The sequence below is a fragment of the Heterodontus francisci genome, chromosome 9 (assembly GCF_036365525.1).
Source record: "Heterodontus francisci isolate sHetFra1 chromosome 9, sHetFra1.hap1, whole genome shotgun sequence".
Taxonomy (NCBI): Eukaryota; Metazoa; Chordata; class Chondrichthyes; order Heterodontiformes; family Heterodontidae; genus Heterodontus; species Heterodontus francisci.
The window spans coordinates 82,112,224-82,128,202 of NC_090379.1; the positions used below are offsets into that span (position 1 = coordinate 82,112,224).

Here is a 15,979-nt window from a genome sequence, read left to right on the forward strand (position 1 = left end):
CAGTAATCCACAATGTAAATCGTTCCAAACAGTTAACTCCAATAGATTGAATTGTTTTTTGCAATCTTAATTTTCATAGGGAACAATGCCACAATGACAAATACTAATTATCTCCCAAATAAAATTCCAGAAATAGTTACATTAAAGGCATATAATTTATTTGGACGTGAAATTGTGTTGACCTTGGAATTTTGTCATGAGGCACAACAGCAAAACTGTCAGAGTTTCAGAACATTGGCCATGAAAGTACTGTCCTCTGTTGATAGATGGATTGGAAATTGGCTACCCAGCAGTGGAATGGGCCATTAATTTTAATCAGAGGTGATGTGAAAAGGAGAGTAGGCTGTACCGCAATGTCAACAGCCCAGTAGGTGTTAAGAGAGACCACACAACCTTCTCTGTTACTTGTTCTAGCTATTAGTTTAGGTTGGGTGAAGACAGAAAGGCATGTCTGGAATTGAATGACCAGGTCACCAAAAATGTAATGGAGAAATCAGGTGTTTCAGAAATAATAACAGAGAACCACTTAGAGTCAAGGACACTTTACTGACTGGACAAGAACAGGACATGCTGACAATTGCCAGGGTTACAAATATGTTTGTATTCAAACAATACATAGACTTATAAGCTTCTGCATTGTCAGAATGTAAGCTAACATTTTGTAAAAAGGCAGCATTTTCACTTTTATGCTACTGTTTGAGCCAGTAGGAGAAAGTGTTTTGATGTGTGATGCCAGACAAAAAAGTATGTGAGAATTGGCTTTCCTTTTTTCCCCTCAAGTCTTCAGAGGAACCTTCAGAAATTCTATATTATATATTTCATTTGATTATTACCCGAAACTTAATAAGGGCAATTTTCCTGTACCTGCGCCCAGGTTCACTGGATCACTTGGGCACTGTGAATATTGCAAAATTGGCAGGTCAGAGAACATGCTTGCCAAAAAAAAGCCCACCCAATTTTCCTTCCATTGATTTAAACATAAGGAAAATCAAACCAATTCCTTTGGAGGTGAGTGCTGTAGCTGCCTGATTTTTTTTCACTTGCTAGAAAATTTATCTTAATGTGTTTTAAAAGGCGGGAAACAGCCAAGATGAATATTCATTTGTGTTTATTTTCGAAAGAGTGCTAAATTAAAGTTCCACACAATGAATTACTTGTATGTGTTACTTTTATGTTTAATAAGCCATTAGTATTAGTGTCTCTATTTTCATTTATTAAAACTGGCTCTTCATAAAATTTTTAAAGTAACAAAAGCACATTTTGTTTTGACTCTGATGTAACCTTTTTTGTGTTTTGCATATGTGCTAAATACCAATATGTTACATAGAAATGGGAACATGCAGTTTTTTTTACTAATCCACTGCTACATTCACTTCAACTTCTCTTTGTCTTATGTGCATAGATGAAGATCAATTGCGTGCTAAGGGCTATGACAAAACGCCTGACATAATTTTAGAGGTACCAGTTGGTAAGTCTCTGCTGGTTTATTTGTAGCTAATCAATCACGCAATTATGAAAAGTGTATGCTTTTCATTTGTTGTACTCTACACATAATTGATAACTTATCAGATTCCATGGGAGGAACCACTATAAAGCTTGATTCTGACACTTTTGGTTGCAGCCAACCTGACCACCTTTCCTGTTCCCTATAATCCTTAGCTTCCCTCTTCCACCGCTGTTGTTATAGTTACATTGCTGCCTACCCCGTTGTATGAGTTGCTTTCTCTGCACTATGTACATTTTCAGTCTTTTGGCCTGGAGAGTTCTTAAAATTCTTTTCCATTCTTGCACTATTGCTATACGTTCAGTCCAAAATTCAAATTTTCCTTCTAGTGCGGGAGGTTGTTTCCTCCTCCTAATGTTCATATTTGGAGTTTGATGCATATAATATATATGCATGTGTATATAATATGTTCATGATGTCCTGCATATGGTGAGCACCCTTAAGGTATCTAATCTCAAGCCTGGTCTTATCGCCTTGAAGGTGTCAGTAAGGCAGGAAAATAACTATTAACTGAAATAACCACTATCAGGTTAATAATGTTGACTAGCTTAATTATACCATTGTACAATGTAAAATATTTGTTAGCTAGCCAAGTAGGAGAAGCTGCTAGTCCACAATGAGCAGGCACCACAGAATCATCTAGTCAAATTACTCACTTTGCTTTCAAATCCAGCAATCTCTTTTCTTTTGCTGCCGATTTCAATCAAATGGCTCAAATTATTTTTTTCGAGTTACTTTCAGCTGACGTTTTTCTTTCTTGCTGACATCAGTGTATTTATAATAAATGCACAAAATTACACAATTTCCTGTTCTTTTCTATGTGATAATTGATAATGTACACCTTTAAAATTGCAACTTTCAGCACTTGTCATTGATATTTGAGCAGATAAGGTGACTTTCATGTGGCTGAATTTATTTATCTCTAATATATCATAATTAATTTACATTCCACCCAAGGCCTGAGCCTCAGCACTGAGGCATGACATTAGTTACTGCTGCATTCTTCTTTTGAAGTTCCAGAGAATTCCATGGCTTTGAAGACCCAGAAAGTTGTAGTTCTACATCCAATTCAAGATTTAAGCACAATACAGGCTGATACTGCAGTGCAGTATGGAAGGAGCCATGATGTAATTGAATGGGGGACCAGGCTTGAGGGATTGAATGTCGTGCTGCTGTTCCTATCTGCTGCTTTGTCAGAGGAGCTATTTTTTTCTTTGTCATCTAGTTATCTGACATGGCCAAAAATCCATCAGCATAATTCAGAATCTTCTGGAAAGCTATGAGAAATTGGTTTGTCTGATGTAGAGTGCATGCATCCTCTGTAAAGGGACCCACCCCAATCACAATCCAGAAAGTTTAAATGTAAGTTTGCAAGAGTTAAGATTAGGAGAGACATAAGTGTTCACAGGGAGGGACTGCTGAATTCTAATTAGCTAATACTGTGCAGTTACCAACATGAGGCACAAGTAAGCTTCATGCTGTCCACTATACTCATTAAGACTTAGCTTTTATCTGGAATTCCAGCTTCCATTGAACTCTATACTTTCAGATCCAGTTAATAAGCCCTCTTGGTCAGTAATTACCAACAATGTGCCAGGATACTACAGATCCACCTACCTCAGGCAATGAATTACTGACCCTGCCACAGAGGGTTGATTCTGTTCCAACCTCCCATTATCAGCTATGTCATCTCACCTCAAAGAGATTAGCCTTAACCCTTACTTCAGAGAATAGTCCTTAGTTGATTATTAGATAATTAGCTTGTTTGAGCTCTTCCTAAGTGAACATCAGGTGCCAGGAACTCCCCTTGAATGGCATGGGGAGCAGCACAACTCATCATAAAATGTGTGAGTGCATTGACACCATCGTCGATAATTATATCGTCAATGCATATCATATTCCATTGTACAGTGGTTCTGTTAGTTGGAGTTATGAAATTCATGTAGTAGCTGTTGCTTCTGTATATGAGCATCTGTTCTCCTACCTAGTGTCCACATAACTCCTTCCAGCTGCTGCTGTTCATCAGCTAAGATGTAAAGCAACAGCCCCATTTGCCTATTTAGATGGTTTAACTGGGCACTAAAGATCCCACAATACAATTTGAAAAAAAGTAGAGTACTCTCCCAACATCCTGGTCAACATTTCGTATTTAACCAATGTGACAAAAACAGACACGTTAGTCATTTATTTCATTCCTGTTTGAGATCTTGTGTTTAAAACTGTTGCTGCATTTCACCTACCTAACAATCACTGCACTTAAAGGTAATTCATCATTTTGGAAGCACTTCCTGATAGTTCTGAGACTTGTCTGTAAATGCAGGTCTTTCTCTACAATTGTTTAGAAATCATTAATTGAATACTTTATCCCTTGCTTCACATTGCCATGTGACCACTTGTCAGTAAGAGGTACCAATTTGAAGCCATTTAAGGGAATTCAGCTTAGAGGACTTTACTCACTCCAGGATCTAACTATTTCAGTCTCTGGGTCCCACAATACCATCTATTCTTTACTCACATACTGAGTCATTGATAGGGAGTTAATTCCAGTCACTCATTTTGTCAAATCAGTACATGGCAAGAAGTGTTGATGTATCAGCATAATAATTCTTCTGAATACTTTTTCTTTGGAAATGAGGGAGAAAGAGTGATGCCCATATCAGATTATGAGACATCCCTATGCAGTTCTTAACTTTAATTATCATTTGAAGACTTTAGTACACTGAATCTCGACATTCTTGAGTTCCATCTCCTTAGTGAAAGAGGAGGGAGTGAGAGAAGAGCAAGGAAGCCTTTTCCATACTTTGATGAGACTTTAGTTTCTTGGTTGTCCTGGAAAGGTACACCAAATTAATTAATATACTTACTCAACAGTCTTTGGTATTTGTTAAGTTTGATACTTTTTTGATGGAACTACTTTGTTTGGTATTTACAAATGGTGCCAGTGATGTATAGTGGTGCATATCATAGAAATCTCTCTCGTACTTCCTCTGTCAGGGATCCAGGAATCTGCTGCAATCAGACAGCAAATCGATGAAGGTTTGATGGTGCTGGATGCAGGTATTATCTCAAAGACTCGATACCAATGTGAATCCCTACATGGTGGGTCATTCCTCATATAATGCAGGCTGTGGCCCAAAAAAGTAACAAACCTGCTGATCAGTAACATTCTGTTGCAAAAAAATACAGGTTGAGGTTCAAACAGAGATTGAGATTGAGTCTAGTGGACTAAAGGCATAAGTGAGACCTATTAAGTTGGTCATTTTTTTTTTTAATGTGCGCTTTAGACCAGTTTAACATTGCGGGAGTGGAAGCCCTTCCTGTTGATGAATCTCACTGGGGCCGTCACTCAGTGCCTTGATGGCCACATGGGTGGAATTGATATAAAAGCAAAATATTGATGATGCCCTGCACCCGAGGGAATCCAGCGATGGAGATGAAACTCGCTGCCCACTATGCCTATGAGGTCCAATTAGTCTGGACTTGAATATACTTTCTGGCTCTTGCAAATAGAGCAGGGACCTGCGAGATGCAATGGTGCGCACCTATTTGCAAGATGCCACCCAGATCCATTGCTGATCCTTAGAAGGAGCCAGAGGCAAAGAAGATCAAGGCTACAGTGACTTTGATAGCTACTGGCTCAGCATAGCGAGCAGTGCTGCGAGGGGTGAGGTCTTCCGCAACAAGGGCACAAATTTCCGTGACCATCTGCCTGGATGGTCGCAGTCTCCTGCAGCACTGGTTCTCAGTTATCTCAAGGTAGCTGCATCTTTGGCAATAAAGCCTATGCTGAGGATATGGCCTCCGATGCCTTCCTGTCCCTTGTTCCTCCTGATGCCCAACGCTCTGCCCTTCCTGTGGAGGATGTTGCACCTCCTCGCCACTGGACCCAAAATCTGAGAGTCGTTCTCCCATTGCCAGTTGCTGCCTTCCTTGTGTTCAGGTGTCTTGCCCAATTGTGTCTGGAAGCCTTGTCCCCTCCTCCTATGGCCCCATGATGCCAGCAGGGTGGTGACCCCCTGCACTGCCCAAGTGCTTACTGACCACTCTCCCCCCAACCTGCGCTGACCCGACGACACCTGTATGTGTGCCAATGGTCGATTCACCCTCTGAGCAGTGCTCCCTTTTACGCACCCACCTAATTTGTTGGGGTAGCCGTGACTAGCTTCTTGCCATGTATCGTCCTCTGTGTATCTGGTCGGCTCCGATCCAGCGTGCAATCCGTGCACTCCCACCAAAATCTCTACATAAGCCTTGAGCTCTTTAACTATCTTTATTACGCTTATTAATGTGGGTTCTCAGCGCGGCCCTCCCCCTGCCCTGGTGGAACTTGCTGGTGATGGGAAATCAACATGCCAGCCAGCATCAGTATTTTCATGAGCCAACTTCCTCCATTTACACCCTTGATGGGACCTAAAAATCCAGCCCTAGGGATTGAACCTGGACCCTTCCTACTTCCCTTTTGGAAAAGGAATTAAGGAAATGGTTTTCAAATTGCAGGATAGTAACATTGCTCATTTCGAATAGCAAAGTGGGAGAACAAAGCTAAATAATGTTGCCTTTGTTCATTGCATAAGGAATTCAGGAGGATTTGAATATTATTCTGATGGATTTAGCAAAGACTTGTTTGTATTGTTTGTAAAGTTTGGACTATGTCTGAAGAAAGAGCTAAAAATTGAACTAGAGCTTGTATAATGCAATTGGGAAATATTGAAACTATTGGTAGTGTGGGCTGGCAGCATGGAAGAGGTGAAGTGTTAAATGGAGAATGATGAAAATCAAATAGTAGAATGGAATAAGTATTCATGACGAGGGAGGTGAGGCATTAAGAAATTAGGAGGCAAAAATCAATAAACAAGTACCTAGAAGCTGGAATCATTATAAAACTGATAAAGTGAAGTGTTTGTATGGGGAATATAAGGAACAAGGTATTCAAGCTTTCAAGCTCACCCTCTGGTGGATCTGCCAGATGGGGAGGTGTGTATATAATTGGTTTAACGATAAAATTGCATAAAGGTAATAGGTCATGAGTCATGCAAAATGTCAGGAAGGGGCAGGAAAAAGAGAAATGCCAGTACGGGTGCTTTTGCTGGATTTAATAGTTGACTTAATTTAAGATGAAGATAAGTTGGCCATAATAGGAAAAGCAATGGCAGCAGGGAAGAAAATTAATTGGAAATTGCTATAGACCACCATAGTAAAAGGAAGAAATTGATATGAAATTAGTTGCACAGATTTGAAAGGGCTGTAGAGCAGTGCAGAAGGCAGCCATTTGGTCCATTTCCCTGCTATTTCCCAATGGGTGGTGGTTGGGGGTGGGGAATGGGAGGGGAAAAAAATTCTCTCAGGTTGTCTGTTATGTATTAATCCCACCATATTGCCCCTGTAGTCTTGCTACTGAAAAGTTGTCCTAAAAGTGTGAAATGTTTGTTCTCTGATTCCAGGACCAGGTGATAGATGCTTTACCTGGATCTTTTATAGTTTGAGAACTGCTGAAATGAGAATTTGTGTCTAGCACCATTACAGTGTTTTGTGTTGACTGCATCTATCTTTTATCTGTCTATAACTGAAGAATTTATGGGGAAATGTCCCTTGGTTTGTTTACTATCCCCTTACTATATGAAAGGTAGCTGAAAAGTTACTTTGTTTTAACCCAAAAAGGGAACTGAATCTGGTGCTTTATTTAATTTCCTCTTCCTTTGAGTTTATGGCTGCTGTTAATATGAAGCCTGGCACTGTATGGTATCATAGGTTAGGAACTTGCCTTTTACTTCTGGAGACATAAAATCCTGTTCTGCCAGTCTGTTCGCCATGGCAGATCTTTATAATCCCAATTTCCTGCTTGCGCCTCAATTATCTTCTGTATAACATCTCAATTAGTTTTGCTTCTGTGACCTCCTGAGGCATTGTACCCTACATTCACATAACCCACTGTGTGCAGAAATTTTTCCAGGCTGTGCCTTTAACTGGCGAATTGACTGCTGCTTTTTCCTACATTGCAACCATGATATGCTTCAAAAGTACTTTATTGGTTGTGAAGAATTTTGGAACATTGAGGTTGTGAAAAGCACTCCATCAATGCATGTTCTTTCTTTAATCCTGATTTAAAATTATGTTTGTTTGTTCTGGATTCCCCTACTAGAAAGAAGAATTGTTATCTTCCTTCTCAATTTCCTTTGTTATTTTAAACAACCATTAACTTCCTCATCTTCAGTGAACACAAGCCATCTTTACCCAGTCATCATAGCTAATGTTCAAATTTCAAAATTTGCCAATGATACCAAACTTGGAGGTGTGGCAGACAGTGAGGATGATACCAATCCACTGTAACAGGACACAGATAGGCTAGCAGAGTGGGCAGACTAGTGGCAGATGAAATTTATTACAGAGAACTGTGAGGTATTGCATTTGGCAAAAGGGACAGGGAGAGACAATATAGACTAAATGGTACAGTTTTAAAGAGGGCACAAGGGTAGAGGGACCTGTGGATTCATGTGTATAAATCTTTAAAGTTGGCAGGACAGAGAGTAGCTAGCAAAACTTATGGGATATTGGGCTTCATAAATGGAGGTATTGAGTACCAAGGCAGCGAGGTTACAGTGAACCTTTATCAAGCTCTGGTGAGGCCACAACTAGAGTATTGCAACCCAGTTCTGATCACCACTTTAGAAAGGATGTGAAGGTCCTTGAGAGGGTGCAGAGGAGACTTACCAGAATGGTTCTAGGGATGAGGGATTTTAGCAACAAGGTTAGGTTGGATAAGCTGGGGTTGTTTTCCTTGGAGCAGAGGAGATTGAGGAAAGATTTGATAGAGGTGTACAGGATTCTGGCAGGTTTGGATAGGGAAGACAAAGAAAAGCTATTCCTATTAGCTGATTGTACAAGGACTAGGGGATACAGATTAAAGATTTTGGGCAAGAGGTGCAGGGGGAATGTGAGGAAGAATTTTTTTTTTTTTACAGAGTGAGTGGTAATGACCTGGAACTCATTGCCTATGAGATTGGTGGCAGAGGAGACAATGAATGATTTCAAAAGGAAATTGGATGGGCACTTGAGGGAAATAAACTTGCAGGACTACGGGGATAGACCTGGAGAATCTAATTGGATTGCTGGACAGAGAACTGGCATGGACTCGATGGGTTGAATGGCCTCCTTCTGTGCTGTTATCAATCCATGACTCTATAACTTATAAATCCCAGGTTTTATTCTGCTAATCATCTCTGGACTTCTTCCAAAGCCTGCAGTATCCTTCCTAATGTGGACTACCCCAAACCAAACGCAGTACTCCAAATGAGGTCTAACTAGAGCTCTGGAAACTGCTGAAGTTCATTCTTATATTGAGATTCAATACCCTGCTTTTTGCATCTGCAGGCTAGATTTAATGACATTGATATCTGGGCCCCCAAATCATTTTATTCATCTACCTTTTCCGCCCACCAACCTGCCCATGGCAGTGCTCCCCCATTTAGATGGTACTGTCATCTGTCCTTTTTATTTCCAAAGTGTACCACCTCACATGCAATTCAAGATATAATTCTGTGGGGAACAGCCGAGTATCAGCTAAAGTTGCTGTTCTTTGGCCTTACATTGGAACATTTCTGCCACAACCTCACCTGTGTCCATGATTGATTGATGAAAAATGGTTGGCTAGCACGTTGTTTGACCACATGGGAGGACTTTTCATGTAACTCCTGCGGCAGAGACTTGTTGAGTGGTCATTAGTATACACCTCGTAATCCAACAATTCTTCATTGATGTTAAAATGATTAATGCAGTAACATGGAGGTCTTGATAAATGTATGCACTATATTGTATTTTGAAGGCATCTGAAACTGGAGCCAGTTAAAAATCTTTTTTTTTTTTTTGATAGAACTTTTTTTCATTTTTGTATTTATTAAACACACAACATAGTTTTAAGTAATATGATAGGCACTAAATTCAGCATATATACTATTTATCTGTAATATATTAAAATGCGTACTGCTGTCTCCACTTCTAGTCTAAAAAGCCTTATTTTGTGTAACATTTCTGACAGAATTTTGTTTCAGCTTTTCTCCATTATATATTCCTTTGTCCACATTTATAATGGAAACTGCTTATGTAAGCTTGTCATGCACTAATTCCACTTTTTCCACCATTGCTAGTGCTATAACACCTAATTTTTGCATTTCCCAGCTTCTCAGCCTGTACAGACACTCCTTTCCCACCCAACTCTGCTTTGAAAACTGTAGTCAATTTAGTTATTTATCAAAAGTGATATCACATCCCAAGTATTACATAAAAAAGACAATCCATTATTTTAAAATGGGAAGTGAATTACACTGTATACCCTAGATCAATTATCCCTTGCCATCTAACCCAGCTTCATCTGAAGACTACCCATGTCCAGGCATGGGGATTGATTGGTAAATAGTGTACATCTGAACATATAGATGTGGAAGTCTGTATTGAGTTAATTGCCTTTCATTCAGATGATTTCTGAAGTAGTATTAGTTGCTGAATTTTCACTAAACAAAGTATAAGTTTTTGGCATGGTGAAGTCATTTGGTTTTGACTTTTAGTACCACTTCTAATAACAGACTATTGTGATGTAACTGCTCAAATCAATTCAGAAATGACATTTTTAATTTGGTGGTGTACAAAATTCCTGAAAGAACTGCTGAATAAGCAAATTCTAACTTTTAACGTTTTAGCAGTTAAATTTCAACTCTTCCCAATTCTGAAATGCAGTTTTCAGATGAACTTGCATTGCACATCGACATAAAATTGACAATCCTACATAGTTATGAATAAGTATGTCATGCAAATGTGGAGATGAACAGGATTCACACTATATTCAGAAACAAAATGCATTTCTGTATGCAGAGATCCAAACATTAACAAGTTCCAGTCAATTGATCAAACCAATCTGATCTTTGGAGCAAAAGACATGATTCTCATTAATTAAAAATGTAACGAGCTATTCAAAATTTTTTGACAAACCTCTGGAACTTGCACAGGCTCTAGTTCCCAAGTGGATTGATAAACAAGTAATGGGTTTGTAACAAATCATGAAGATATGGTTTAAAACATAATAAAACTCTGATGAACTCAATGTCATGCAGTATTGGCTTTGCTCCTGAAACTTCACTAACCTTTCAGAGTCTTTGGGGTACAGTGTGTCACAATAGATAGCCTAGTGAGGGGTCATGCAGGAGTCATTTACGGCATAGAAGGAGGCCATTCTTATTTTTATTTTATTTTATTTATTTAGAGATACAGCACTGAAACAGGCCCTTCGGCCCACCGAGTCTGTACCGACCAACAACCACCCATTTATACTAACCCTACAGTAATCCCATATTCCCTACACCTACCTACACTAGGGGCAATTTACAGTGGCCAATTTGCCTATCACCTGCAAGTCTTTGGCTGTGGGAGGAAACCGGAGCACCCGGCGAAAACCCACGCGGTCACAGGGAGAACTTGCAAACTCCGCACAGGCAGTACCCAGAATCGAACCCGGGTCCCTGGAGCTGTGAGGCTGCGGTGCTAACCACTGCGCCACTGTGCCGCCCATCGGCTTATCAAGTCCATACTGGCTCTCCACAGAGCAATCTAGAGAGTCCCATTCCCCTGCATGATCCCCGTAGCCCTGCAAGTTTTTCTTTACTACAAGTGCTCATCTAATTTCCTTTTGAAATCATTGATTGTCCCTGCTTCCACCACCCTTGTGGGCAGTGAGTTCCAGGTCATTAGCACCCACTGTGTAAAAAATTGTTCCACACATTCCACCTGCATCTCTTGCCCAAAATCTTCAATCTATGTTCCCTTGTCCTTGTACCATTAGTTAAGGGGAACAGTTTCTCCTTGTCTAACTTATCCAAGTCTGTCATGATCTTGTACGCTATCTCCACTCAATCTCTTTTGTTCTAAAGAGAACAACTGCAGTTTTTCCAACCTAACCTTGTAACTAAAATCCCCCATCCCTGGAACAATTCTGGTAAATCTCCACTGTATCCCCTCAAGGACCCTCACATCCTTCTTAAAGTCTGGTGACCAGAAGTGGATGTAATACTCCAGTTGTGGAGTAACCAGAGCTTAATAAAAACTCAGCATAACTTCCCTGCTTTGGTACTCAATGCCTCTGTTCATGAAGCCCAATATCCCATATGCTTTACTAACCACTCTCTCAATATGTCCTTCCACCTTCAAAGATCGATGCACATGCACCCCCAGGTCCCTCTGTTCCTGCACACTCTTTAGAACTGTGCCACTAAATATAAATTGCCTCTCCCTAATCCTTTTTCCAAAATACATCACCTCACACTGGTCAATCTTAAATTCCATCTGCCACCTCTGCCCATTCTGCCAGCCTATGTCCTGTTGCAGGCAGTTCATATCATCCTCACTGATTACCACATCTCCAAGTTTGTGGTCATGGGCACATTTTTAGATTCTACTATATATTCTAAGATCCAAGTCAAAAGCAGTGGTCCCAGCACTGACCCTTGGGCAACACCACTGTCTGTAATCCTCCAGTCTGAAAAGCAACCATTTACTATGACCTGCTGTTTTTGGTCCTTAAGCTATTTTTTATTCAATTGGACACTGACCCTCCTATTCCATGAGCCTCAATTTTATTACCAGCCTTTTATGTGGTACCTTATCAAACGCTTTCTTAAAATCCATATAAACATCCACTGTGTTCCCTTCATCAGCCATCTCTTAGTTCATCAAAAAATTCAATTAGATTAGTAAAGCATGATCTGCCTGTGCTGGCTGTCCTTAATTAACTCTAACCTCTCTAAGCGTATATTGATTTTCTTTTTCCCACTGATAGTTTATTGGTGGTGGGTAAGGATTTATAAACAAACTGGCCTTTAGTTTCTGGGACTGCCTTTATAACCTTTCTTGAATACGGATGCCATATTTGCCACTCTCCAATCCTCTGGCACCTCCCTCATATCGAGGGAAGATTGGAAGATTATGGCAAGCCCTCTGCTATCACCTGCTCCACTTCCTTAAGCAACCTGGGATGCAAGCCATCTGGACCAAGTGACTTATCTACCCTTAGCATGGCTTGCCATTTTAGTACCTCCCTCAATTTTTATCCTATCCATTGCCTCTACTCTGTCCACTTCTGACATTTTGTCAGATTTCTCTTCCTTAGTAAACTCCGATAAGAAGTACTCATTAATTATTCTAGCATTGGCCTTTGCCTCCAAGCATATATTACCCTCTTTTTCCCTAATAATCCCCACTCCACCTCTTGCTACCCGCTTACTTATTTACATGCCAGTAGAAGATTTTTGGGTTCCTTTTTATTTTGACCACCATTCTATTCTCATTGTCTCGTTGCCAGTCTTATTTTCTTCACATCCCCTCTCAACTTATTGTATTTGGCCTGGTTCTCACTTGAAGAATTCACCTGAAATGCATCCTACACCCTCTTTTTTTGTTTCATCATATTCTCTATCTTCCTCGTCATCCAAGGAACCCTATATTGGGTTCCCCCACCTTTCGTCCCTTGTTGGAATGTACCTACCCAGTACTGAAGCATTGCTTCCTTAAAGATGACCCATTGTTCCATTATAGTTTTTCCTATCAGTCTTTGACTCTATTTTACCCTAGCTAGATGCCTTCCCATTGCATTGAAATTAGCCCTCTTCCAATCTAGCTGTTCTACCTTATATCGTTCCTTGCTTTTCTGCATTGCGAGTCTAAACCTTATGATACGATGATCACTCTTACCCAAGTGCTCTCCCACAGATACCTGGCCCACCTCATTTCCCAGCATCAGATCCAGCCATGCCTCATTTCTAGTTGGGGTGAGATCATTCTGATCAAGGAGGTTCTCCTGAACACTTCAGAAATTCCTCCCCCTCCTTTCCCCTTACTCTAAAATTTTCACAATTGATATTTGGGTAATTAAAGTCCACCAATATCACCACACTATAGTTCGTGCAAATCTGATTTCCCTGCAGATTTGCTCCTCTATCTATCTCTCTCGCCATTTGGAGGCCTATAGAATACTCGAGTAGCATGATCATATTCTTTTTGTTTCTCAGCTCTAACCAAATGGCTTCTGTCCTTGCCCCCTCAAGGACAATCCCCTCTTTCTAATACTACAATGTCTTCCTAATCAGTACTGCCATCCCCTTTTTTCCTTCTGTGTCTTTTCTGAACATTTATATCCTTGTATGTTAATTGCCCAGTCCTCACCATTTTTAAACTAAGTTTCCTTATTGCCACTACATCGTTCCTATACTGCTATTTGTGCTTGCAGCTCACTGACCTTATTCATTAGGTGATGCATTTTGGGAGGACTAACAAGGCAAGGGAATGTACAATGGATGGTAGGACCCTAGAAAGTACAGAGAGTCATAGGGACATTGGTGTAATTGTCGATAGATCACTGAAGGCAGCAGCACAAGTAGGTAAGGTGGTTAGGAAGGCATATGGGACACTTGCCTTTATTAGCTGAGGCATAGAATATAAGAGCAGGGAGGTTATAATGGAGCTGTATAAAATGCTAGGTAGGCCACAGCTGGTCGCTACACGACAGGAAGGATGTAATTGCACTGGAGAGGGTGCAGAGGAGATTCACCAGGATGTTGCCTGGGCTGGAGCATTTCAGCTATGAAGAGACTGGATAGGCTAGGGCTGTTTCCCTTAGAGCCCTTCCTCTTGCACCTTGCACCTTGCACCATGCTTCAAGCCATGCATTGATCTTCCCTATTTCTAATCTTGCTGATGCGTAGCACTGGGAGTAATCCAGAGATTACTACCTTAGAGGTCCTACTTTTTAGCGTCCTCCCGAGCGCCTGAAAATCTGACAGTAGGATCTTAATACCCACCCTTGCTATGTCGTTGGTACCAACATGTACCACAACTTCTGGCTCACTCCCTTTCTCCTGAAGAATATCCTGCACCCTCTCCACGATGTCCTTTACCCTGGCACCAGGGAGGCCACACACCATGCAGGACTCACTATGATGGTTACAGTAATGCCTGTCTGACCCTCTGACAATGGAATCTCCTGTAACAGCAGCATTGCTCCTCAGTGCTGTTCCCTCCTGTACAGTCTCTTGCCCATTGGGGTCATATTCTGACTGCATTCCTTCAGGGTATTGTCACTCCCAGCAGTCTCCAAAGCTGAGTACCTGTTTGAGAGTGGCACACCACCCCCCCCCCCACCACCACCGAAAACTCCTGCATCTCCTGCCTCTTCTGGATGGCCACCCACCTAGTATCCTGAACTCTCACTGCCTGTGAGATGACCACCGCCTGGCAAGTATAAACCAGGAAACTCTCCTGCTTTCTTGATGCTCTGCAGCGACTCCAGCTGCCCCTCAAGCTCGGAAATCCTGACCTCGAGCTGAAGTAGCTGGCGTGACTTCCTACACAGACACGTGAAGCGGCCTGGATTTCCCACATGACGCAGGAATTGCAAGCAACACCCTTAATGACTGCTTTGCCTTCTGTAATCACCAGCTCCACCAGGAGCTCCCATTTCACCCTACCCAACTGCTTCCTCAACCACTGTCCTGGCCATTTCCATTGGCATCTGCTCTATAGGGGTCAGTCAATAGAGGAAGGCAACCCCTTCTCCTGATTAGGCCCACTCCCTTGCATTGTGTGTGCGTTTCTCCTTCAAGGACAAAAGAGACCAAGATAAGGCACCGCTGTCTTTTGTGTCTAATGTCACCTGCCCCTATCCGTTAGGAATTGCTTGTCTGTGTGATGACAGGTCCTCAGCAGCTTTCTGGCTGTGAGCCTTTGGAGGAGTGAGTAACTGGTCTGGGCACACACCCCTCCCATGTTCAGGACCAGCATGCACCTTGAGGCTCCTCAGCTGGTGTGTCTGCTGGAGCGTCCAAGCCCTGAGACCTTTCTGAAGTGTTGAAGGTTACGTTCACCATGTCAGAATGCATGAAGTTGTTGAATCTTTATTGGCACTAGATCCAAATTCTCCTTGCCTTGTTTCTGCTGCCAATGGCTGTAGCAATCTGGAGCCAGGCCTGTTTCATTTCAGCTGGTGGCCTCCTCCTGCCATCCTCTGGGAAAAGGACCTCCCTCCTCTCCCTCATGGCCTCCAACATAAGATTCAGGTCAGCATCAATGAACTGTGGGAGGCAGTCCTGCCTTGGGTGCCAGGCCTCCGGCTCTCGCGTTATCTCACCTCCCTTTGGATCAGTGGAAGGCTTTAGCACGATCCACAAACTAGCAGCCTCGGTGATGGCTTCCATGGGGGAGTCTAAATCAGTCCCATACTTGATCTGACCCACCTCCGTTCCCCTGGGCTCTAATTGGACAGGAAACCCATCTCCATATCAATTCAGGGTTCAATCATATAAAGATCATGACTTTAATCAGTTTTCCACTGGAGGAGGGTTTCTGACCCAAAAACAAACCTGGCTGTTGTTTCAGCCTCCGTGGCGAGAATTCAGCCCATGGAGAGAAAATGAGAGAGGATCCTACAGAGTGTGAGATACA

The 15,979-nt window shown here is 41.6% G+C and overlaps 1 protein-coding gene across 3 annotated transcripts in view; it reads left to right on the top strand.

Annotated features, from left to right (window-relative positions):
* Positions 1-15,979, top strand: part of cdin1 (CDAN1 interacting nuclease 1) — a 142,389-nt gene that overhangs the window by 65,145 nt on the left and 61,265 nt on the right. For all 3 annotated transcript variants that reach the window (XM_068039389.1, XM_068039388.1, XM_068039390.1), the window contains one exon: positions 1,403-1,468. In XM_068039389.1, coding sequence (XP_067895490.1) covers positions 1,403-1,468 — 66 coding nt within the window. The remainder of the gene's footprint in view (positions 1-1,402; positions 1,469-15,979) is intronic.